The following is a 23,555-nucleotide window of genomic DNA, read 5'->3' on the forward strand; positions in this document are numbered from 1 at the left end:
GGCTGGGCCCGTGAGCCATGGCAGCTGAGCCTGCGCGTCCGGAGACTGTGCTCCGCAACGGGAGAGGCCACAACAGTGAGAGGCACGCGTACCGAAAAAAAAAAAGAAACCAAGATTTGGTGTGAGTGAGCTCTTTGCAATTGGAATGTCACTGCTTCTACCTTCTCTCAGTAGGCAGACTAGGAAATATATATATGCATACTAATCCATGTGTACAAATATATATCTGTCTGTGTATATAATAAGCTAAACAGAGTTAATTCTGTGATCTCTGACTCTCATTCATTACCATAGAGTTCGGTCTAGCCTTCCTCACTTGATTGTGTGTAACTTCTTTCTCTGACAGTAAGAAACCTGGCTCTCATTATCTACTATCCATTTACTTATTTGTTCAACCTCAGCATACATGTAAAGCAGGTTCAGAATTGTTAACCTATATTCTTATGAGAAACCAATTTACAAACCAGAGTGCAATGTTTCTACAGTTCTTTTTGTTTTTAACCTTACAGTTTCCAGTGGAGAACATCTTTTAATCAGAATGTTAATACAGAAAGAGGCCCCACAAAAAATTTTGCCCAAGACCCCATATCTTAGGAGTGGCCCTGTTCTAACTATCACACTAATCTCATTATCATTTCAATGTCGAAGCATATTCTTCCACGTTTTTCTCCTTGCTCAAACATAAATAAGTACACAGGCATATAAATACATGTATGTGTACATTCGTTCTACAGAAGATTTTGGTCTGGAAGTAAAGTTTGAGAAATACAATGTTTTAGAAACCCCCCCCAAGTAACTCTAAAATACAGTCAAGATTAAGGACCATCCTCCAAGCCAATCATGGTAATTCTAATCAGGACTGCCCCTAGCTGTGTAGAGTCCCAGAAAAATATTTTGTGTGTGTGACCTCTATCTATATAAACAAACAAATAAACAAAAGAAATAGAGAATGAAGTAGAGTGGAAGTGAAGCTCAAACTTCATGATGTAGAGAAAAGCTGAAGAGCACAAAAATTAAAGTTACAATGAGCAGAGACTAGGAAGTAGACACAGAATGGGGAGATAATACAGGCTAGCTGGGAACAAGGAAACAGAGAAAACATATAGAAAGAAGTATGCCTCCATGAAAATATGTTCAACATTGCTATTATTAGAGAAATGCAAATCAAAACTACAATGAGGTGCCACCTAACACCAGTCAGAATGGCCATCATAAAAAGTCTATAAATAACAAATGCTGGAGAGGGTGTGGAGAAAAAGGAACCCTCCTACACTGGTGGTGGGAATGTAAGTTGGTGCAGCCACTATGGAGAACAGCAGGGAGGTTCCTCAGAAAACTAAAAATAGAACTACCATATGATCCAGCAGTCCCAGCCCTGGGTATATATCCAGACAAAACTATAATTCAAAAAGATACATGCAAAATAAAAAAGATACATGCACCCCTATGTTCATAGCTGCACTACTCACAACAGCCGAGACATGGAAACAATCAAAATGTCCGTCAACAGATGAATGTATAAATAAGATCTGGTACATATATACAGTGGAATACTACTCAGTCATAAAAAAGAACGAAATAATGCCATTTGCAGCAACATGGATGCAACTAGAGATTATTATACTAAGTAGAATAAGTCAGAAAAAGACAGATACCATATGATATCACTTATATGTGGAATTTAAAATATGACACAAATGAACCTATCTATGAAACAGAAACAGATTCATGGACGTAGAGAACAGATTTGTGGTTGCCAAGGAGGAGGGAGTTGGGGGAGGGATGGAGTGGGAGGTTGGGGTCAGCAGATGTAACTATTATATACAGAATGGATAAACAACAAGGTCCTACTGTATAGCACAGGGAACTATATTCAACATCCTATAGTAAACCATAATGGAAAAAGTATTTTTTTTAAAAAGAATGTGCATATATATATGTGTGTGTATATACATGTATATATAACCGAATCACTTTGCTGTACAGCAGAAATTAACACAACATTGTAAATCAACTATACTTCAATTTAAGAAAAGTATAAAATGAAACTTAGCTCAAAAAGACAATTAAAAATTGCCTTAATCCTGTATAGTTTTCCAGTTACAATTCTGGTGTCAATCCGTATTTCTTTTTATATTGAACTGTAAATTTTTGGAAGTAACATTAGCAATCAAAAGCATCTAATTAAAATATACAGATTTGAAATAAGAATGACTGAAAAGATGGAAGGAAATTGGTCAGTGTTCCAGGGATAAAGGATGTGATGGGAGCAGTTAGGAGAGCATTCAGTCCACAGCCAGATAATGAGATCCATTTTGAGTATCAGTTTGAAGAGAAAAGTATATTAAAGTCAGATTTCAGTCATTTTGGAAGACCACTGAGACGGATGGATTTCCTCAGGGTCTGAGGATCTGCCTTTTATTCTTTCAGATTCAGAAACCTGAGCTGCCAGCTTACCAAGTCTAGACCATCTCTTAGGTTTGGACACAGTAATCAAGCACACAGAAATTCATATATTAAAGGCCAATATAAATTTATTAATCTGTGAGGATAATAATTACCAAATTGACCAGATACTTTTGTTCACTGCTCAGGGTATTATATTTCTATAGGCAAATCCATGTGAAAAGCCAAATTATTATTGGAAGATTGCTTGGTAAGTATACAATCAGATCAATAGGAGTTAGTGCTATCAAGCTATATCACTCTGAGGCATTCACTTCTATTCTAAGCACATACCTCTTGAAGAGCCTAGATATTTAACGCTGTGAGCCAGAGCCTTTGAACAATCTGAAGGCACTGCAGAAGTCAGAATAATGCACCCCCTCCAAAGATGTCCACATCCTAATCCCCAGAACCTGTGACTAGGTTAGGTTACATGGCAAAAGAAAGTTAAGGTTGCAGATAGAGTTAAGCTTGTTAGTCAACTGAATTTAAAATAAAGAGATTGGGACTTCCCTGGTGGCACAGTGGTTAAGAATCCGTCTGCCAACGCAGGAGACACGGGTTCAAGCCCTGGTCCAGGAAGATCCCACATGCTGCGGAGCAACTAAGCCCGTGCGTCACAACTACTGAAGCCTGCGCACCTAGAGCCCGTGCTCCGCAACAAGAGAAGCCACCGCAATGAGTAGCCTGCGCACCCCAACGAACTGTAGCCCCCACTTGCCACAACTAGAGAAAGCCCGAGTGCAGCAACGAAGACCCAACACAGCCAAAAATAAATAAATTTATTTTAAAAATAAATAAATTTATTTTAAAAAATAAATAAAATAGATTATTCTAGTTTATCCAGGTGGGCCCAATGTAGTAATCACAGGGTACCGTAAATGTAGAAAAGGGAGGCAGAAGAGTCAGTGTCAGAGTGATGCTATGTGAGAGTCAACTGGCCATTGTTGGCTTTGAAAATGAAAATGAGCCAAGGATTGTGGGCAACCTCTAGAAGCTGGAAAAGACAAGAAAAACAGATTCTCCTCTAGAGCTTTTAGGAAGGAACACAGCCCTAGTGACACCTTGATTTTAACCCAGTGAGACCCATGAATTTAGGACTTCTAACCACTGGAACTAAGATAATAAATCTGTGTTGTTATTTACATCACTAAGTTTATGGTAATAAACAGACACCTTGCCAAATTTGATCTTCCTGACCTCCAGTTATATATTCCACAAATTTCCCTTCCTTAAATACCTTCTTTTTTAAGCAAAATCATACAATAACTTGGTGTAAACTTTTAGTTACAATCACAATCCAGACAAGCTTCCCTAGTTGGTTCACCTAGACTGGGCTTAAAATGTTTATTATTTGGACATTTTTTGTTCTGGACAATCTTCTTGGAAATGTTCCATTTCCTGGTCCTGGGAATTTTCAGACAATAGGGATATTTGGGCTCTGATTCTAACATTTATAACTGACACATTGTGTTCTCTCCAAAGTCATTCCAGATTAACTGAAACCAGACTCACTGAATTGCAGAATCCCCCAAATTGTTTGGGTATTCCAAACCTAGGAGTGTACAGGGCAGAACAAATGACTAATGATATGAGTAAACTGGCACATTGTAAATCAGCACATTTGGTTATTTTCCCTGTGGAGTACAAATGCATTAAAGTGTTAAGGGTTAGTGTTAAGAGATAGAGTACATCTTTCTTTGCAACAAAGTAGCACTATTTTCCTTAACTCTGAAAACAACGGTCTTTATAGTCCAGCTTGTAGAATCTAAACTTGTTTTAAATAATAAAAACTGAGTTTAAAAAAAAGGTAAAGGGTAAGAGTTATTGAGCTCTTACCATGTACCAGGCACTATTCTAGTTTCATTTAAGGTTCATTTAAACCTCATCAGAACCCTATGACTTAGGAACTACAGTTAAACCTGTTTTTACAGATGACAAAACTGAGGTTAGAGTGGCTAAGTAGTTTGACCAGTAGTAGCTACTTTTATAGACTGAACATATGTGTCGCCCCCAAATTCACATGTTAAATCCCTAATCTTCAGTGTGATGGTATTTGGGCTTTGTGGAGTTAATTAGGTTTAGATGAGGTCATGAAGGTGGGGCCCCCTTGATGGGATCAGTGTCCTTTTGTTCTCGGCTATGGGAGGACTCAGAAGGTGGCAAGGCAGGAAGGTGGTTCTCACCAGAAACTGAATCTATTGGCAGCTTGATCTTGGACTTCACAGCCTCCAGAATTATAAGGAATAAATGTCTCTGTTTAAACCATCCAATCTATGGTATCTGTTATAGCAGTCAAAGCTAAGACAGTTATACAACTAGTTTGTGGCAGAGTTATTAGTTGAAGGTTCAAGTAATCAGTCTAGTTTAGAGACTGAGTTCTTAACTAGTATGTTTACCATAAGTTAGAGGTTTAGCCATCATCAACAAATACAGATATCCATGAATTAAAATAAAGGGAGGCACAGTGAATGACTAGATAGAGGACATTTTCACAATAAACACTGTTAGTACCAAAGCAAATTACAATAAAAATTTAATTAAAAGTGAGCGGATAGTCTCCAATAATAGTGTTTGGGAAGAGAAACCTCTAAGAACCTGGAATAATGTGGGGTTTTTTAAAAATATAATTTATTTTATTTTATTTATTTATTTTTGGCTGCTTTGGGTCTTCGTTGCTGCGCATGGGCTTTCTCTAGTTGCAGCAAGTGGGGGCTTCTCTTGTTGCAGAGCACCTGCTCTAGGCACGTGGGCTTCAGTAGTTGTGGCATGTGGGCTCTGTAGTTGTGGCTCGTGGGCTGTAGAGCACAGGCTCAGCAGTTGTGGCGCACGGGCTGAGTTGCTCCGCGGCATGTGGGATCTTCCTGGACCAGGGCTCGAACCCATGTCCCCTGCCTTGGCAGGTGGATTCTTAACCACTGCGCCACCAGGGAAGCTCCTAGAATAATGTGTTTACAGTACTTTTGGTCATCACAGTTTTATTGACACTGTATAGTTGGGTGAAAAGCTTATTGCATTGGGAATCAGAACTGTATTCTAGATGTTCTTGACACTAACTAGCTAAGTAAGCTTGATACAGCTGCCAAATTTCTAGGCTCTAGTTTCCAAGAAATAGTATTCATGCTGCTGGAGAAAGCACTGCAAGATAAATGATAAATACTTTCTTGTCACAAGTCAGTATTAGTATCAAGAATTTACTGTTCACATCCCTATGTGAAAAGCACAAAGCATAAATTAGAAGGGACAAGATTGATTGATTTCACTGAGTTTAAATTATATGGGTAGTGAGGACTGAGAAATAATACTCCTAAAATCATAAAGAAAAGTTTTTTTTAAAGTATCAGAAAACAAAAAAGCATACTAACATGGCTCATCATCTTTTGCATCCAGGTAAGCTGAGGTATCTAGGCATTCTAACAGCCTTTGTAAATTGCTCTATTCCACCAGAGATATCCTAAAATGAATTCGCTTTTGGTTCAAGTCAATTCAATTCAACCTATATTTATAGGGTCCCTCAGAGACGATTTACTTTGAAACTAATGAAGCCTAAGCTTCATGCCCCTGACTTGCACAGCCACTGTGTGCACTACAGGCTGCTGCACATTTGGAGTTCTGGGTAGGAAGCAGACACCAAGTTGCACACAGGAAGCATTTCTATGCAGCATTTCTGGTAAATTGCCTATAAGTTCACAGAAGGAAGCGACCTGAATCTCCAAGGCTCTAGTACTTTGTTGTGATTTCTTTTTCTTTCATTCTTTTGCACTCACTTTTCAACCTAATTTTGTCCATAATGTTATATTCTTTTTTCTTTAAGCACACAGCACCCCCCCATTGTATAAGTCAGGTTTAAATACCAGTATCTGCTGTGCCTAATAAGTGTTATGCCCAGAACTAATGAAGATACAAAAATGAAGGGGCTCACAGTTTTGTGGGAAGGAGATTGCAGAATTAGGTATGAAACAGAATGCTAGTCTAGTGGTAGAAACAAAGTGTTACAGGGGCACACAGGAAAAAAACATTGAACAGTGCTACTTTGTTGCAGTATCCTTATCTTCTGAAAGACATTAGGCTGACCAAAAACCCAGAGAGTTGAAGAAATTCTGAACTTCTTCTGTAAGTAGCCTGTGGGCTGGTGTTTCTTCAGCTATTGCCTTGCAAACTTTCTTGACTATGATTTGCAGCGTAGCAGACAGTAGTGTTAATCAGTCATGCTCCATGCTCCGTACATCTCTCAGCCTACTTTGAAGTTCAGTTAGAGGCATGTGCCTATTCTGGTCAACAGGTCATAAGAGAAGGTGACTGCATTGTTTCAGGTTCAATTCCCTTATCATTGATTAAAAGCCCCAGTGAGAGTCCTCTGCACTCTCTCTAGAAAGATTTTAAACCTGGAATCAAAGATCCAAGATGGAGTATTGTTGACCCTTGAACAACTCAGGGGTTAGGGGCCCAGAGCTCTCCCACCCCCAGCCCAGCAGTTGAAAATCAGCATATAACTTTACAGGAGGCCCTCTGTATCCTCGGTTCTGCAACTGAGGATTCAACCAACCTCAAAGAGGTTCCGCATCAGAAGCTTCAACAAACCGCGGATCATGTAGTAGTGTAGTTTGTATTTATTTTTTTTAAAATCCACCTATAGGGCTTCCCTGGTGGCGCAGTGGTTGAGAGTCCGCCTGCCGATGCAGGGGACACGGGTTCGTGCCCCGGTCCGGGAAGATCCCACATGCCGCGGAGCGGCTGGGCCCGCAAGCCATGGCCGCTGAGCCTGTGCGTCCAGAGCCTGTGCTCCGCAACGGGAGAGGCCACAACAGTGAGAGGCCTGCGTACCGCAAAAAAAAAAAGAAAAAAAATCCACCTATAAGCAGACCCCTGAAATTCAAAGCCCTGTTGCTCAAAGATTAACTGTAGTTGAAAGATGGAAATATACTAGATCCTTGAAGATCTGGAGGAGAACCAACAATGACAGCAGTCTAATCCACATCAGACTTTATGGGAATGAATGTGACATAAAATACTTTTATGTTAAACTACTAAAATGCATTTCACATCTTGACCTAGTACACATATACATATATAACTGAATCAAAATTTTAAAATAATACCCTTGCTATTTCTGACATACCTGATATTTTATTTCATTTAGTAAAATGCGTATCATACTCAATTTCACAACCAAATTGGTTTCCTCGCCCCCCCAGTGTGGAAAATACTCTTAAGCTACCTCAGAACACTGATCGTCTGTGAACAACTTTCAGGCGTGTCAAATTATTAGATTAGCAGCTTTACAATAAATGCAATGTTACGATAATAGAAATGTGAAATACAGATTTCATCGCGTAAAATTAAATTACTGCATTTTTGGCTCTATGTTTCTCCATTTGGTACACATATGTGAATATACACACATACATATATAGGTAATAAAGGAAAAATGTTTTAGGCTGTTCTGCAAAACTGTTAGTCTCTACCATTAAAAGAAAACATTGCTGCTCTAAAAGTTTGCGCTTCATTCCAAAAGAACTCCATTAAGAACGTATTCGGCTTGGTGCCGGTAGGTTTTGGTAGGTCTTTGAGGCCAAAATAATCTTTATGTCTCTTTCCAAACACAGGAGGAAGAACTGAAGTCGGGAAATCGTATACTTTAATACAAAGCCATTGTGCTGCTTTGGAAGCCTGCAACCACGCAATAACGAAAGCCCGAACAGGGCGTCAGCCTTCCCCATTTCATCCCTTCTCAACGAATTGGAGCTGCAGCAGAAGACCAAGCCGCGCGGGGTCCCGGCCGAAATCCACGCGAAACTCTCGCGAGAGCCTCCCGACAGCCGCGAGCCTTCGTGGGAGTCAGTTCCCGTCTCCTTTCTCAGGGCTCCCAAGGGCTGTCTGCTCCCCGCCGGCTTCCTCCGCTACCGCGGGGCGGGCCGGAACTTTTATGCATGGGAACTGATTTACACAGTAGAGTGTTGCCGGCCGGCGTCAAGGAGAATAGGGTGCCCTCCTCTTCCTCTCACCGTCGCCGCCGCGGAGCGGAGCCGTGCAGATCAGATCGAGGAGCGCGGTTACCGGGAGGGCTGGGTCTATGGTCGCTCCGCGGGCCGCTCCGCCGGCTGGTGCTTTTTTATCAGGGCAAGCTGTGTTCCATGGCAGGGAACTTTTGGCAGAGCTCCCACTAGTAAGTGATCTTCCGTCTTCTTGTCCGGGGCTGGCTCTTGGGGGTGCTGTGTGGACGGGGCCTGCGACTCCCCTTGGCCTGGATCCCGGCCCATGTCCCGAGCGCCGCGGAGTCTCCCGGGAAGCGGCGGCGGCCGGAAGCGTGATGAGCTTTTCTCGGACGACTCCCCTCACCCCGCCCCCTGGCCGGGTTTCGTTGGGGGGGAAATCTGTTGCGGGGAGGGAAGGGGGTTCAGTCTCCGGAGAAGGAAGGTTCGGGAGTTGAACTTCTGATTCTTGGTTTGGCTAGGCCGGGGGATGGGGGGAGGAGGAGGAGCGGAGCCGGTGAGGGTTGAGATGGTATGGGCACAGGTATGGGAAATGTGACACAGTACAGAACTGTGAGGCTGGCTCTTCAGGACAGTTGTGGTTCGCTTTTGCCTGGTATTTCTAAAGTTGGTCGGCATCGTAGTCTTTTGTCATTCATCTTCTGTCTTGTGCGGATTTAATATTACTCCGAGGAGAGGAGGGAGTCAGGCTCGTTTCTGCTCATGAACCGCCTTCTGCCACTACCTTAAACCTAGATGGCGTTTTATGTTTGTAAGGTATAGGGCAAGTGCTCTCAACATTTGTCCATTTCGTTAGTCTGTGTCTCATATTTTGTTTTAAAAGTGTATTTTCCAGGGACTTTGCCAATATCTTTAACGTTTTCTCATGAATTTTTGTTTCTGTCAGTACCATGGAAGAGCTAGAGTAATATTGAAAACATTTCTCCCTAAATACATCTGTTTAAGCAGGTAGGAAAGTGGGTGATGGGACTAGTTGAACTTGGGTAGGCTGTACACTGTATACTTGAAAGACGAACAGAATCTGATAAAGGTGATATCTTAGTGTAAATAATTTTTAATGCTAAGAGAACATTAGTAACTAAATTTCGAGTGCGAAGAAGATGGAGTCCTATATTGTTTATTCGGTTTTTTAGCCTTTTGCACTAGAAGAAGGAAACAATGGGCTTTGAAACCTGTTTTCAGAAAAGCAGGTTTTCTTCTTGCTATAAGTGATTCTGTGGAGATGTGATGCTATAGAAGCTTCACTTCTGATCATATTTTTATTTTGCACTGTGTTCATTCACTGAAATATTTGCTTGGGCAAAATTAAAATATGGAAAATTTCGGTAGTGAAGAAGAGGTATTCTGGTAAACTTTGAAAGAAGCTGAGAGAATTGACAGGTAGCTAGCTGTTGATTATCAGAAGTTACAGCCCTTTTTCAACTTAAAGAAAAGATCCTGCCCCCTTTTGATAAGCATTTTCATTATGCTTTCATTTACTGTCGGTTTATAAAAAGAGGGCCAGGATCTATTTTATAAAACCAATTGTTTTTTCACTTTTCAAATATAAAATACTATAATATTAAATGTGCTTTTTTGGAAAACTGTCCTTGTCTCCCAATTCAAATAGCCCTGGAGGAAGGGGCCACTTTGTCTTACTCAGATCCCTTGAGAATCACGGAGTCCCTCATCTGCAAAAGGTGACAAATATGAAAGACAAGACAATCAATTCGGTAAAAACAAAAAGATTATGAAAGCCATTGTTTTAGGTGACTTTGGTGAAAGAGGAAAAGTGACATGAAATATGCTGTTTTCATGGCTTTAAATTGCCCATTTTAACATTTCTGTTATCAGCATGACAATTTTTTTTTCTTAGTAACATATGAAATAATGGTGAGTCTTACAATCAGTGTAATCTTTTTTTAAAAATAAATTTATTTTACTTATTTATTTTTGGCTGCATTGGGTCTTAGTTGCTGCGCGAGGTCTTTCTCTAGTTGTGGCGAGCGGGGGCTACTCTTCATTGCAGTCCGCGGGCTTCTCATTGCAGTGGCTTCTCTTTTTGCGGAGCACGGGCTCTAGGTGCGCGGGCTTCAGTAGTTGTGGCTCTGGGGCTCTAGAGCGCAGGCTCAGCAGTTGTGGCGCACGGGCTTAGCTGCTCCATGGCAAGTGGAATTTTCCCAGACCAGGGCTTGAACCCGTGTCCCCTGCATTGGCAGGCGGATTCTTAACCACTGTGCCACCAGGGAAACCTAATTAGTGTAATCTTAAATTTGGTGATATGTGGTGTTAATTGGTTTATCTTCCATACTGCGTGCTGTGAGGGAAAATTTTAAAATATTTGTGAAATTTATCTTTTTAAAAACATAAAATGACTGTGGAGAAGAAATTGATAATTCTGGAACAGAGAGAATCCTAGCATTTTCCAGAAAGTAAAGTAGAACACAACACATTCTTTGATCGTGATGCAGTAAAGCTAGAAGGACACTAAACATTTGCTGGTCGACTGAAGTAATGAACAGGTAACAAAATTTGAAACTACAAAAGCAACTCTGGATACTTTGTTGTATCAAAGGAAATTGAAAACAGTTACATATTATCTAGGAAATAACATAATGAGATCAATGTATATTCATGTCTGTGGGAGGTGGCAAAGCCAAATTTATAAGAAAACATCTTGAATAACTGAAAAAGAATAAAAATGAAATATTTTACTTAAGAGTATTAAAAGGAAACAGTGAAATAAACCTATGGAAAACAGACTTAATAAAGTTAACACTGATATTAATATATTAAAAGGGAAAAAATAGAAATTATAAGAGCTGGTTTTTGGAAGGGAAAACCGAAACAGTAGACTAAACTATGCTAGCTGAATAAAGGAAGAAAGGGATGATACAGGAATACAAAATTAGGAATGAGAAAAATAAATAATCGCAGATATACCTTTGGGTTATCTCCATTTTCAAAACAAATTTGAAAGCCAAAACAAAGTTACCAGAGAGCTACTTCTTTAAAAATTGCTCCAGACCCACATTATTTCATGGGTAAATTTTTTCCCACTTTCAAGAGGATCCGCTGTTAAAGTTGTTCTAGTTCACACAGAAAGTTTTCCAATTCTCTTTACGAAGCCACAATAACACTGATAAAATCTAGCAAAGATAGCACTAAAAACAGTCACTTTTGAATATTGATTAAATATAAATTACTGTCAAATGGAGTCCCACATTACATTAAAAGTATAAAAAATGACATTGATTTTGTAGAAATGTAGTCAATATTGGGAAATCTGTTAGTAAACAGTAAAGGAATTAAAAAGACAATATAATTCGACATCCATTCTTGACTAAAGCTCTTACTAAAACAGTAATAGGATGATTACTTAACATCATAAAAACATATCAGAGCATTAACAAGAGATATTTAATGGTGAAACATCAGGAAAATTAGGATGCTTCTTTAACATTTTTCTGAATATGCTAGTCTCAATGTAATTGATAGGATAATGAGATATAAAAATGAAAAAATTATCAATATATGGAGATAAAATTAACTAGAAAATTCAGTTAATTGAAAAATTATTAGAAATAGTAAAGGTTTAATAAGATAACCAGTAACAAAATGTAAAAATAGTAAATTTTCTTTTACTGTTGATGGAAAAAAATAATTTACAATAGCAATGGAAAATATGAAATACTCAAGAATAAACTTAAGAAATGTGCAGGACCTGTAGGAAGAAAATTTTTATATTCTCTGGAGAACATAAAGATCTTAATAAATGGAGTTTGAATTCCAGCATTGTAAAGATACCATTTCTCCCTAATTGATCTTTAAATATAATGCAATCCCAAAGAAAATTTTGGATGAATTTCCTTTTTGGGGACTTGATATGATTCTAAAGTTCAGAATAATAATTATAATAGAATTGCCAGAAATCTGAAGAATAGTAGCAAGGGGGTTTTTCCATACCAGTTTTTAATTACTCAATTTTATGTTTTAAAATAGCATCTCAGGTACTTCCCCGATGGTCCAGTGGTTAAGACTCCACGCTCCCAATGGAGGGGGCCTGGGTTCGATCCCTGGTCAGGGAACTAGATCCTGCATGCCACAACTAAAAAGATCCCTCATGCTGCAACGAAGATCTCGCATGTGGCAACAAAGATCCCGTGTGTGGCAGCTGAGACCCCGTGCAGCCAAATAAAAATTAAAAAAAAAAAAGGATGGCATAGGAACAAGAAAAACAAATTAAAAATAGGAAATTATAAAGAAGATCCAAATATAATGATAGAATTATACTTCTTAAAATTCTTTGGTGACATTTGGATAACCATTTAACAAAACATTTAGCTGGATCCCTACTCTACCCTGTATCAAATTCCAGATTGATCACAAATTGAAAGAAAAAAGCCTTAAGGGTATTAGAAAATATGAGAGAATTTTTTTTTAAATCATTTTGTGTCAGGGAAGGCCTTCCCATGTGTGACAAACACAAAAAGTAAAATATAGATTTGAATAAATACGTGATTCAGATTTCTGCATTGCAAATCATTAAATATTGAGAGATCATGCTAAACTTGGGGAATGTCTAGAGCATATTTGACAAAGAAATGATTTTTTAATCCATAATACACAAATTTTAGATCATAAGATTATCTTAATCATAAAAAAGATGATCATCCCATTAGAAAAATGGTCATGTTAGAGTTATGATGTACAAAAGAACTATATTTGACCAATAAAGGCATGGAGAAATGTTTAACCTTAGAAGTAAATTTTTAAAAAAAACAGTGAGATACTAATTTGCCTTTAAGTTGTAAAGTATTTAAAAGATTGGCAGTGACCTGTAGGGTTAAGTATTTTAAGACACCCTCATGTGTCACTCCTGTGAATGGAGATTGGTGTGGAAGGCAAGCTGACAATGCATATCAAAATTACCAGCAAAGCTGACCCATTAGTTCTAGGAAATGATTCCAAATATTAATCAAATATACAAGGGTGAATTACAAAGATGTTCATTAAAGCATTACTTGTAATAGTGAAAAAGATAACTTACATGCCTATCAACAGGGATTAACTAAATAAAAAATGATCCATCCATAATGCTGTGCAGCAATTTAAAAGGATGCTGAATAACAAATTCATTGATGTAAAACTTCCAATACATACTGAGTGACAAAAGCATGATGCAGAATATTTTTGGGGATCACGTCAATTACGTGTCTGTTTAAAAATAGACTAGACTAGGCAGGAGGTGGAGGCTATTGGTAAAATAAATTCTGAAGCAGCTTTTAACATGATTGGAATTTGTGAAGTAGGAATATTACTCTAGTTACTCATGAACATCTGAGAGAAGATATACTTCAAATCTAAGGCATCCTCAGTCAGTGTCAATTTCACCATTATTTATCACTAAGAAAGTGTAAACATTACTGCCCATTAAAATGCTAGGCATCACTGAAGATGCATCTTGATTTCAGTCTTAAAATCAATGAAATACACTATAATAGTGACAGAGGTGGGTGTGGGGAGAGATAGACAGACTGAGAAGGAAGAGAGAAAAGATTAGAGCAGATTTTTTTCAGGGCATATTTACATTTATTAGTGAGGTAATTCTCAGTGTCAAAGTTTCAAGAAATGTGAAAAATATTGTCTTTCAAGGTTACTTGTATTTTGTACTTCTCAGAATATTAACAACCTCTTCAATCTTAGAATGTTTCCTGTAACTTTATTAGTTGATTTTCTGTAGGATGTCTGAATCTTTGCTTTTTTAAGTTTGCAGTGGATTTTGGATAAACAAGATCTGTTGAAGGAACGCCAGAAGGACTTAAAGTTTCTGTCAGAAGAAGAGTATTGGAAATTACAGATATTTTTTACAAATGGTAAAGTTTTTTTTTAATTGGTTGAATTGGTACAGTTGGTTACCTCTGAATTAAAATGTTTTTCTGTAGTAATTTGTGATGAACTGTTTTAGTCCCTACTTTACATTTTTATTTACATGTGTATTCTTTTTACAACGTATATATCTTTTTTTAAAGTGATGTAAAGTCTTTTGTGAATCTTACATGTCAGAGACACTCAAGACGGTCTAAAAGTATTAATCTCCCTAAGCTTTATAATGCATCATTAAACCCAATTTAAGATTGGCTAAAGCAAAGTACTTTGAGGATAAATGATTCTTTGGATTGACATCCTGTATTGCTCACTCCTATCTTACAAGTTTGCTTTGGACGGAAGAGTTTTAGAGTGAAAAGATCCTTGCTCTGCCACGTGGTAACTTTGTCACAGGATCTTCCTCACCCTCAGTTCATTTTTATGCAAACCTACCTCTCTGTTGTTTTGAGGATTCATTTTGGGTTTTTTATAAACTTTATTAAGCAGTAGTTATAATGCTGATGGGGTCTAATAATAGTAATAATATGAAGAGCATTGAAAATACTTAGAAGATAGACGGGAAATACCTATCATTCAACCTCTTTGATTCAAGAATAGATTTTACTATGAGGCAGTTTCTGTTTTTTTGTTATTGTTTATGCGTACCTATATATTTTTTAACAAATTTGCAATCCTAGTACTAGACCACTGTGATCCAAGTAGAGCTTTATAGCATGTGTAGGTTTTTCTCTTTGTTAAAAATGAATATAGTCATGATTTAACTGCATGGAAGTTATTGTTAAATGTTAATATAATGATTTCAGAAATACATTTAACTTTATTATTTTTCTTTTAGTTATCCAAGCATTAGGTGAACATCTTAAATTAAGACAACAAGTTATTGCCACTGCTACGGTCTATTTCAAGAGATTCTATGCCAGGTAGGGAGGGCTGTGTTATTTGGGGAATATGTTAATGCTTATTCGAAACTCTTATCTAATGTTGATGAACCTTATATAAGTGAATCGTGTGTTTGCCATAGAGTTGTCCTGATTTTTTTCCATATAAATGTTTTCTATATGAATTCTATTTTCATATGTGTTTTTCTATATGAATGACATTTAACTTTGTTTAATCATATTTTAGGTATTCTCTGAAGAGTATAGATCCTGTATTAATGGCTCCTACATGTGTGTTTTTGGCATCCAAAGTAGAGGTATGAAATAATTTTCTGGTTTTTTAAAAAAATTAATTTATTTATTTATTTTGGCTCTGTTGGGTCTCTGTTGCTGCGTGCGGACTTTCTCTAGTTGCGGCGAGCAGGGGCTACTCTTCATTGTGGTGCGTGGGCTTCTCACTGCGGTGGCTTCTCTTGTTGTGGAGCATGGGCTCTAGGTGTGCGGGCTTCAGTAGTTGTGGCTCGTGGGCTCCAGAGCGCAGGCTCACTCATTGTGGCGCATGGGCTTAGTTGCTCCACAGCATATGGGATCTTCCTGGACCAGGGGTCGAACCCATGTCCCCAGCATTGGCAGGCTGATTCTTAACCACTGTGCCACCGGGGAAGTCCTAGTTTTCTGTTCTTTATCAAAGTATAGTCAATGTGTATTGGTTAATCTGCCCCAGTTTTTACATTAACTGTGTGGAAATAATAACAGATGGTGATTTATATAAAATATTGAAATTTATACAAAATCAAAGAAATATATACATATCTCTATATATTCAATTAACAAACACTTATGTAGCATTTTACTATTTACCATGTGCTATTCTGACTCCTCTTACAAATTATGACTTAATCCTCATAACAAATTATGGGCTACATAGTTGTAATCTCATTTTATAAGTGAGGAAACTTAGACACAAAGAAATTAAGTTCGTATAGCTGGTAAGTGACAGAGCCAGTATTTTTTTTTTTTTTTTTTTTTGTTACGAGGACCTCTCACTGTTGTGGCCTCTCCCCGCTCCGCGGCATGTGGGATCTTCCTGGACCTGGGCACGAACTTGTGTCTCCTGCATCAGCAGGCGGACTCTCAACCACTGCGCCACCAGGGAAACCCCAGAGCCAGTATTTTAACCCTGGGAGTCTAGTTCCTAATCCCATGCTCTTAACGGCTTTGCTCTTCTGCCTCTGAGACATTTATTGTTTGGCACTAAGGAGTATTCCATGAATGCCACAGCTTGTCTACTATAACCTGAGAATGTTCTTCCTTCTCCTCCATATGCTTCCTGTGTTCTGCTGTCTTCCCTTCCTGCCTCCTGATGATTGGCTGCCTAGCAAGCCATAGGGAAAGCAAGAGGGAGAGCAAGGATTGGGGTGGTTATAGCAATATATGTTCTAATGAGGAAAGGTTTGGGTAGTGAGGGTTGAGAAATTAGGTGAGGGAGAGAGAAGAGAGATGGGAACTTGCAGCTGAGACCAAATCTCTGCTCACCTTATTTACCTTTTTAGTATTTTTGAGAGAGCTCAGCTAAATCCAGATAATAATAGCAGATATTATTAACTGGTCTTCATAATAATCTGTGTAATCTTCAGTAATATGAATCCTTTGTATTATGTTTCTATTTTTAGATGATGTCTTTAGATTAGTAATTGTATTCCTGAATATTAAATGTAATTTAATTGTAAGTGGTAATTTAAGGAGGCAGAACCAGCTCTGTTGTTTTTAAATTCTTTAATGGAAAAGAAGGTGTCTATAAAAGGCCCGTATTATGGGGTGGCTTTTCCAAATATTACCATGTATTTTTATGTATCTGAAGGACAACCAGTATGAGAAACCAAGACAAAATCTTTATAAACTTCTACTCTTGTAGATTAACTTGGAGTTTTAATTTGTCTTATGTGTTAAATATCTTTTGTTACATGATTTACTGAATAGAAACCTATTTTATGATTTATTAGGTGAAAGTTTTTCCTTTAAGAATTTGGGGTATAGAATTATTCCTGGAAAAAGATGTATCCTTTCATATTTGGTTATAGCATTTTTTTAAATCTTTAACTATGACCAAATCTTTCTGTGTTTTATCCAGTTGTGTGAGAATTATATTGAAATGGCATTTAAGAAGATGTCTCAGGCATTTAATTTTCAGTATCAGTTATTATGGTGTGAGGTTTAAATGTAAATATAAATACATACACAGGCATACATACCCCCCCCACCCCAAAACAGACACAGTTAGATAAGGATGCAGGTTGAAGGTTTTTGAACAGACTGTATTCAGTTTAGTTTCTTCTGTTGGCTAAGGAACCAATTCTTGATTTTTCAGCTTTAAAAATGAAGGCTTTGGGGAGATCCCTAGTGGTTCAGTGGTTGGGACTCCACACTCTCACTGCCAAGGACCTGGGTTCGATCCCTGGTCAGGGAACTAAGATCCTACAGGCCACACCACACCCCATGGCCAAAAAAAAAAAAGAAGCCTTTAATAACTTTTTAAGGTTAATCAAATTAAACGAGACTATATGTAAGGTGGATCACCTCATAAATTTTTGTTATTTTTACAGTGGCAGTATATTAAGTTCAAAGAGGAAATGGGAACTGACATCCGAAGTCTTATCCTAATCATTCTTGTCTTCCTGTTCCGAAAAGAAAAATAATTGTTTGTATGGTCTTTTGAGTTCTTTTGGTGATATTAAAGTTTATTTTCTTCAGAGATTCAACTGTTTTATTATTAAATTCCCTGAAGTACCTGTTTGTTAGTCTAGGTTCAACTGAAAGGCAGCATACTTAATACTTATTCTGGCAATTAAGTGTAGAATCTAAAAACTCTTGGAAACTAATTTGAGTGCAAAAAACTGTCACTGTCACTTTAGAGTCTGGTTTCTAATTTGGTACCTTCCAATAATATTAAATTATAAAATTATTTAAGCATTTGTGTTAAAGTGTAGCAATTTTAAGGAAAGGTCATAAATTTAGAGATTTAAGTACATCATTCCTCAAGTAGGTAGATAACTGCTAACATCAGAGGAACACAGGAAATGCTCTGTTTTGAATAGACCTCAGATATACTTAGGTTCATTGGGTTACTATGTACCTAATCTTGTTTACTTTTCTTTTTCTAGGAATTTGGAGTAGTCTCAAATACAAGATTGATTTCTGCTGCTACTTCTGTATGTAAGTGCAAAAAATATATCCTGCTTTAAGATTGTAATTCTAAAGAAAGCTCCATAGGACATAGTTGTTTTTCAGTTTATGAGACCTATGGGAGATTAGTTGGGTCTATTAAATCTCCTGAGGTGAGATCACCTTTATGCCTAATGTATTCGGCTAAAAGTTTTAAAATACAAAAAATTTTTAAACCTCTTAAAGTATTATCTCTAAGACATTACTTTTAATGCTAAAAATGGGTGGTAACTATTGAGCCAAAAACATCAACTCTGTGGCTCTTAATTTTATAATAAGGTTAAGAAAGAATTTTTATTTTTCAATTTTATTGTACTTTATTGCTTCATAATAACTAGCTATTGTGTCATTCTTGTGGGTGAAATAAACTATTTCTTTAGCAATTGTAATTATGTCTTTGATGGGGATTGTGTTTTTTCCCTCTTTATGGAAAAATATGGCACAGAAAAATATGCTGACTCTTTAGTCCTTAGAGCTGATTCTAAGCACCAGTTCTGTCTCTAAGCAGCAGCTGTATAACCTTGAACAAGTTGCTTTACCTTTTGGCCTTAGTTCTTTACCTAAAAACATGGGGTTTACGTGCCTGTGAATCATGGCATTAAAGGAAATAGCATTGTAAAGTAGCAATCGTAAAGTATTGTACACAAGGTAATAATATTATGCTGTGTTCCATCTTCATAGGTTAAGCAAAAAGATATCACCTAATAAAAGATAATTAAAATTATTTTTTTTTACTTCTGTGATCTTACACAGAAGAGGCAGAGGCATTTTGTATTAAGTTTCTGAGCCAGAACTTCATGTTTTGGGGGTCATTTCCCTTTCTGAAAGGAGTGTAATAATCTAATTCAATCTTTTTCATGTCATATCTTATTTTGAGGATAGAAGAGTAATAATCAGTTTTGCCATAGAATTTAATATGTCAAATATATCCCATTGGTGAAGTATTGAATTGCCCTCTGGAAAATCAAAATTATTTAAAAAATTGAAAAATGACTGCAAGGAAATGTACCAGAATGTTAGCAGTGCTCATCTCTGAGTAGATTATAGGTGCCTTATTTTCTTCTTACTTTAGTCTCTGTTTTCCAGATTTTTTAGAAGGTGTATATTTTTGAAAATGTAAAATACCTATTACCAAGGTTTGTTTTTTATCTCATACAAAGGCTAAAAGGCACACTCATATTCATTTTACCAATGAATAGGGAACTTTATAGTAGACTATTTTACTTATTTCATAAATTTTACAGTGTATTATATCACCCAGACAGCTTAGTTTTCAAATTTCAGCTCCAATGCTTTCGACATGACAAATTAAGCAAAATATAATCTCTGTTATATGAGGATATTAATAACATCTATGTCATACGGTTGTTGTGGGGATCAAATAAGTTAATATCAATAAAGCTCTTAGAACCGTGCTTTGTTCAGTGTGTTAGTTTGCTAGGGCAGCCATAACAAAATGCCAGAGCCTGCGTGGTTTAAACAACAACAATTTATTTTCTCATGGTTTCGGAAGCTGGAAGTCCAAGATCAGGGCGTCAACAAGTTAAGTTTCTCCTGAGGCCTCTCTCCCCGGCTTGCAGATGGCTGCCTTACTGCTGTGTCCTCTTATGGCCCTTTCTCTGTGTGTGTGCATCCCTAGTGTTTCTTCCCTTTGTAAGGATACCAGTCCTGTAGAATTAAGGCCCCATGCTTATGACCTCATTTAACCTTAATTGCCTCTTTAAAGGCCCTGTCTCAAAATAACAGCCACATTGGGGGTTAGGGCTTCAACATGTAAATTTGGTGGGGGCAGGGCATAATTCCATTCATAATACTCAGTAAACTGTAGCAGTTACTATCATTGTCATCAACAACAGCATCATTATCACTGGAAAACACCATACTGGATGCAGTGGTGGATATAAAAATAAATACAAAGAATTTAAGGACAAGAAAATAAGACATCAATATACAAATATTAATACAGAAGAAAATAAGTGGCATAAGAGAGTAACAGAGAATGTAATGAATGTTTTGAGTGGGAAAAGTTGATTTGTTAGATGAATCCAAAAAGGCTTAAATAGAATTTGGTGAAGAAAGAATTTGAACCTGGGGAAATGCAGGGGAAAGATAGTCTAGGAGCATTGAACAGTTTGATCAATATAAGGAAAAGCTACTGAGTTACATTCAGTGAATGGTGAGTGAGGAAATAGTGGGAAATAGCCCCCCTACCTGGCTAAGGCCAGATAATAGATGGCCTTCAGTGAGGAATCTGCAGCTTGTTCTGTTGTCAGTGGCGGTACCTATAAAAGCTTTATTTTTCAACATGAGGGTGATGCCAGAGTTGTGTATTAGGAAGATGATTCTGGCAGAATTATGTAAGATGAATTGGAGGAGAGTGTGAGTCGAAGTAGACAAAGTTTGAGGTTTTTCATGTGATACAGCATGGATGAACCTTGATGATATTATGATAAGTGAAATAAGCCAGTCACAAAAAGGTAAATACTGTGTGATTCTACTTATATGAGGCACTTAGAGTAATCAGATTACTAGGCTTAGAAAGTAGAATGGTGGCTGTCAGGGGCTGGAGGGAGCGGGAAATGGGGAGTTGTTGCCTAATGAATATAGGGTTTCAGTTTTGCAAGAGGAAAAGAGTTCTGGAGATGGATGGTGGTGATAGTTACATAACAATGTGAATGTAATTAATACTACTGAACTGTATACTTAAAAACGGTTAACAGCAGAAACTAACACACCATTGTAAAGCAATTACTCCAATAAAGATATTAAAAGAAAAAAATAACGGTTAAAGATGGTAAATTATATGTAATGTATATTTTACCACAATTTAATTTAAAAACCACTGGGAGTTCCCTGGTGGTCCAGTGGTTAGGACTTGGTGCTTTCATTGCCGTGGCCCTGGGTTCAACCCCTGGTCGGGGAACTAAGATCCCGCAAACCGCGTGGCATGGCCAAAAAAAACCCCAAAAAACAAACAAAAAAACTCACCGAAAAAAACCCTTTCCGAAATAGTTTTATATATACGGCAAACTGTAGTGAGTACTGTCACCACTGGGTGCTGTAAGAAGTAAAGCTAACAATTTTAAGGTAGGAAAAAACTTTTAAGTTATTGAAATAATAAGGTAAACACTAATGAAGCCTTAAAATAATGTTTTGGTAGCCAGCAAGGAGAACAAGCAAGCTAGGTATGAATGATAGAGTCAGCAGGACTTTTGAAAAGAATAGATTTAAGAAGAGTCAAAAATGATATTTGAGGTTTCATGCCTGGGCATTGGGAGGTAAAGGTGGTACTGAAAGAGGAGAATGAGTGGGTTCTGAAAAGAATTAGATTTACTCTTCAACATTCTGAGTGTAAATGTATCAGTAGAACATCCTCTTAGAAATGTGAAGCCAGTGATAGAAATTTGAGACTTGATACCTTTTGAGAAAGAGAGCTGCATAGTGGCTTTCACTGCATAGAAGATGTATACCAAATAAAAAAACCAGACCTTTGGGTTTGTGATCAGGCAGGAAATATACAAGGTGGACCTAGAGCATCTTATAGTGCCAATAAGTAAGTAAGTACTCAAAAAAAAAAACAAAACCCAAAACCAAACCCCTCGTTAATGGGGGTATGTCGAAGACATATAGGAGCCAACTGAAAGAACTTTCAATGGCCAAAGCTGGAAGAATTTGAGCAAGAAAATAAAAAAGAATAATACTGCATTATAACCCAAAGTATTACCCGGGTATAAAATAAATATTCATGCATCCATACTGATATAAATAAATGATAGCATAAATAAATAAATGGGGAGGGAGACAAATCTCCCATACAGAAGAATTTCAAATAATTTATATAGCTAACTCCCCCCTCAAGTAGAGGAAGCATAAATTCCTACTCCTTAGGTGTTGGCTATGCATAGTGACTTTTCTTCTAATGTGTATATTATGAAAGAAGGTGGGAGTATAATTTTACAGTGGAGAAACCTGACAAGCACTGTCTCAGCCAGGTGATCGAAGTCAGTATCAACAGTGATAAATGACATTAACAGTATGTACTTTTGCTGTAACATAATGAAATGGCACTTCACCTCTGTGGTCTTCTGAAAACCCCAAACCCCGGTCTAATCATTAAACATCAAATTCCAATAGGGAATCAACCTATGGAATACTTGACTGGTTCTCCTAAAAACTGTCAAAGTCATCAAAAATAAGTTATGTTTGGAAAACTGTCACAGCATACAGAATCTAAGGAGACATGACAAGTAAATGTAATGTGGCGTCCTGGAAGAGAGCCTAAAACAGAAAAAGGACATTAGGTTAAAAAACTAAGGAGATCGGAATAAACTATGGATTTTAGTTAGTAATAATGTATCTATCTTAGTTCATTAATTATAATAAATGTACCATACTAATGTAACATGTTAATAACAGGATTCTGGGTGAGGAGGCGTCTTGGTCGGCTTCAGCTGCTATAGCAAAACACCAAAGTCTGGGTGGCTTAAACAAGACATTTATTTCTCACAGTTCTGGAGGCAGGGAAGTCCAAGATCAAAGTGCCTGCCTTGATCAGTTCCTTGATTGGCCATGATTAGCTTCCTGGCCTCCAGACAGCCTCCTTCTCAGTGAGTTCTTACATGGCAGCCTACTCAAGAGTCTTACTTTTAAAAAGTAGAGGAACATAATTTGGTAGAGGTTTCATTTGTTTTGCTTTTAAGGGAAATTTGAGCGTATTAGTAAGTGATAGAACAGATTTATTGGAGGAGGAATGGTTAAAGGTGCAAAGGAAAAATGTTGACTTGTCAGTTGAGTAGATGAAAGCAAATGTACAAGTGGTAGGGGTAGCAATAGAGGGGAGAGATGCATTTTCCTCCAGGTCAGAAGAAAAGGATTAGGAAGTAGAAAATCAAAACGCAGAGCAATTTTATCATGGAATAGGAGAGAAGTTGACAGCATCAGGTAAAATCTAATTCAGTAAGTTAGGTGTCAAGGTCCAGGGGTTAGGGGTGTAGATTTGCTTTATACACAGAGATAATTTTACCTTGTTGATTGGTTAACATTATGTACGTACCTGTTTTGCTTGTACACGTCATATCTTGCTTACATTAAATGGATTTGTGGGGACTTCCCTGGTGGTCCAGTGGTTAAGACTCCGCGCTTCCACTGC

The 23,555-nt window shown here is 37.5% G+C and overlaps 1 protein-coding gene across 3 annotated transcripts; it reads left to right on the plus strand.

The window, feature by feature from the left end:
• Window positions 1-7,600: 7,600 nt before the first annotated feature.
• Window positions 7,601-18,444, plus strand: CCNC (cyclin C). 3 transcript variants are annotated; one of them, XM_024119490.3, is made up of 6 exons: window positions 8,503-8,611; window positions 10,804-10,939; window positions 14,187-14,293; window positions 15,142-15,226; window positions 15,432-15,501; window positions 18,346-18,444. In XM_024119490.3, exons 2-6 carry the CDS (start codon window positions 10,932-10,934, stop codon window positions 18,424-18,426), a joined length of 351 nt encoding a protein of 116 aa, XP_023975258.1. In that variant the 5' UTR covers window positions 8,503-8,611; window positions 10,804-10,931; the 3' UTR covers window positions 18,427-18,444. The 3 variants fall into 3 exon arrangements, with proteins under 3 accessions (XP_023975257.1, XP_023975258.1, XP_028350422.1); XM_028494621.1 differs by having other exon boundaries at window positions 8,538-8,611; window positions 10,801-10,939; XM_024119489.3 differs by lacking the exon at window positions 10,804-10,939 and having other exon boundaries at window positions 7,601-8,611.
• Window positions 18,445-23,555: the final 5,111 nt, after the last annotated feature.

This window comes from Physeter macrocephalus, chromosome 10, assembly GCF_002837175.3.
Source record: "Physeter macrocephalus isolate SW-GA chromosome 10, ASM283717v5, whole genome shotgun sequence".
In the NCBI taxonomy this organism is placed as follows: Eukaryota; Metazoa; Chordata; class Mammalia; order Artiodactyla; family Physeteridae; genus Physeter; species Physeter macrocephalus.

Excerpts from the sequence above, each read along its gene's own strand:
- CCNC (XM_024119489.3), top strand. The coding sequence starts at position 8,376 with ATGGGAACTGATTTACACAGTAGAGTGTTGCCGGCCGGCGTCAAGGAG. Across the intron at positions 8,612-14,186 it reads TTTTGGCAGAGCTCCCACTA|TTTGCAGTGGATTTTGGATA; the intron begins GTAAGTGATCTT and ends TGCTTTTTTAAG. Across the intron at positions 14,294-15,141 it reads ACAGATATTTTTTACAAATG|TTATCCAAGCATTAGGTGAA; the intron begins GTAAAGTTTTTT and ends TTTTTCTTTTAG.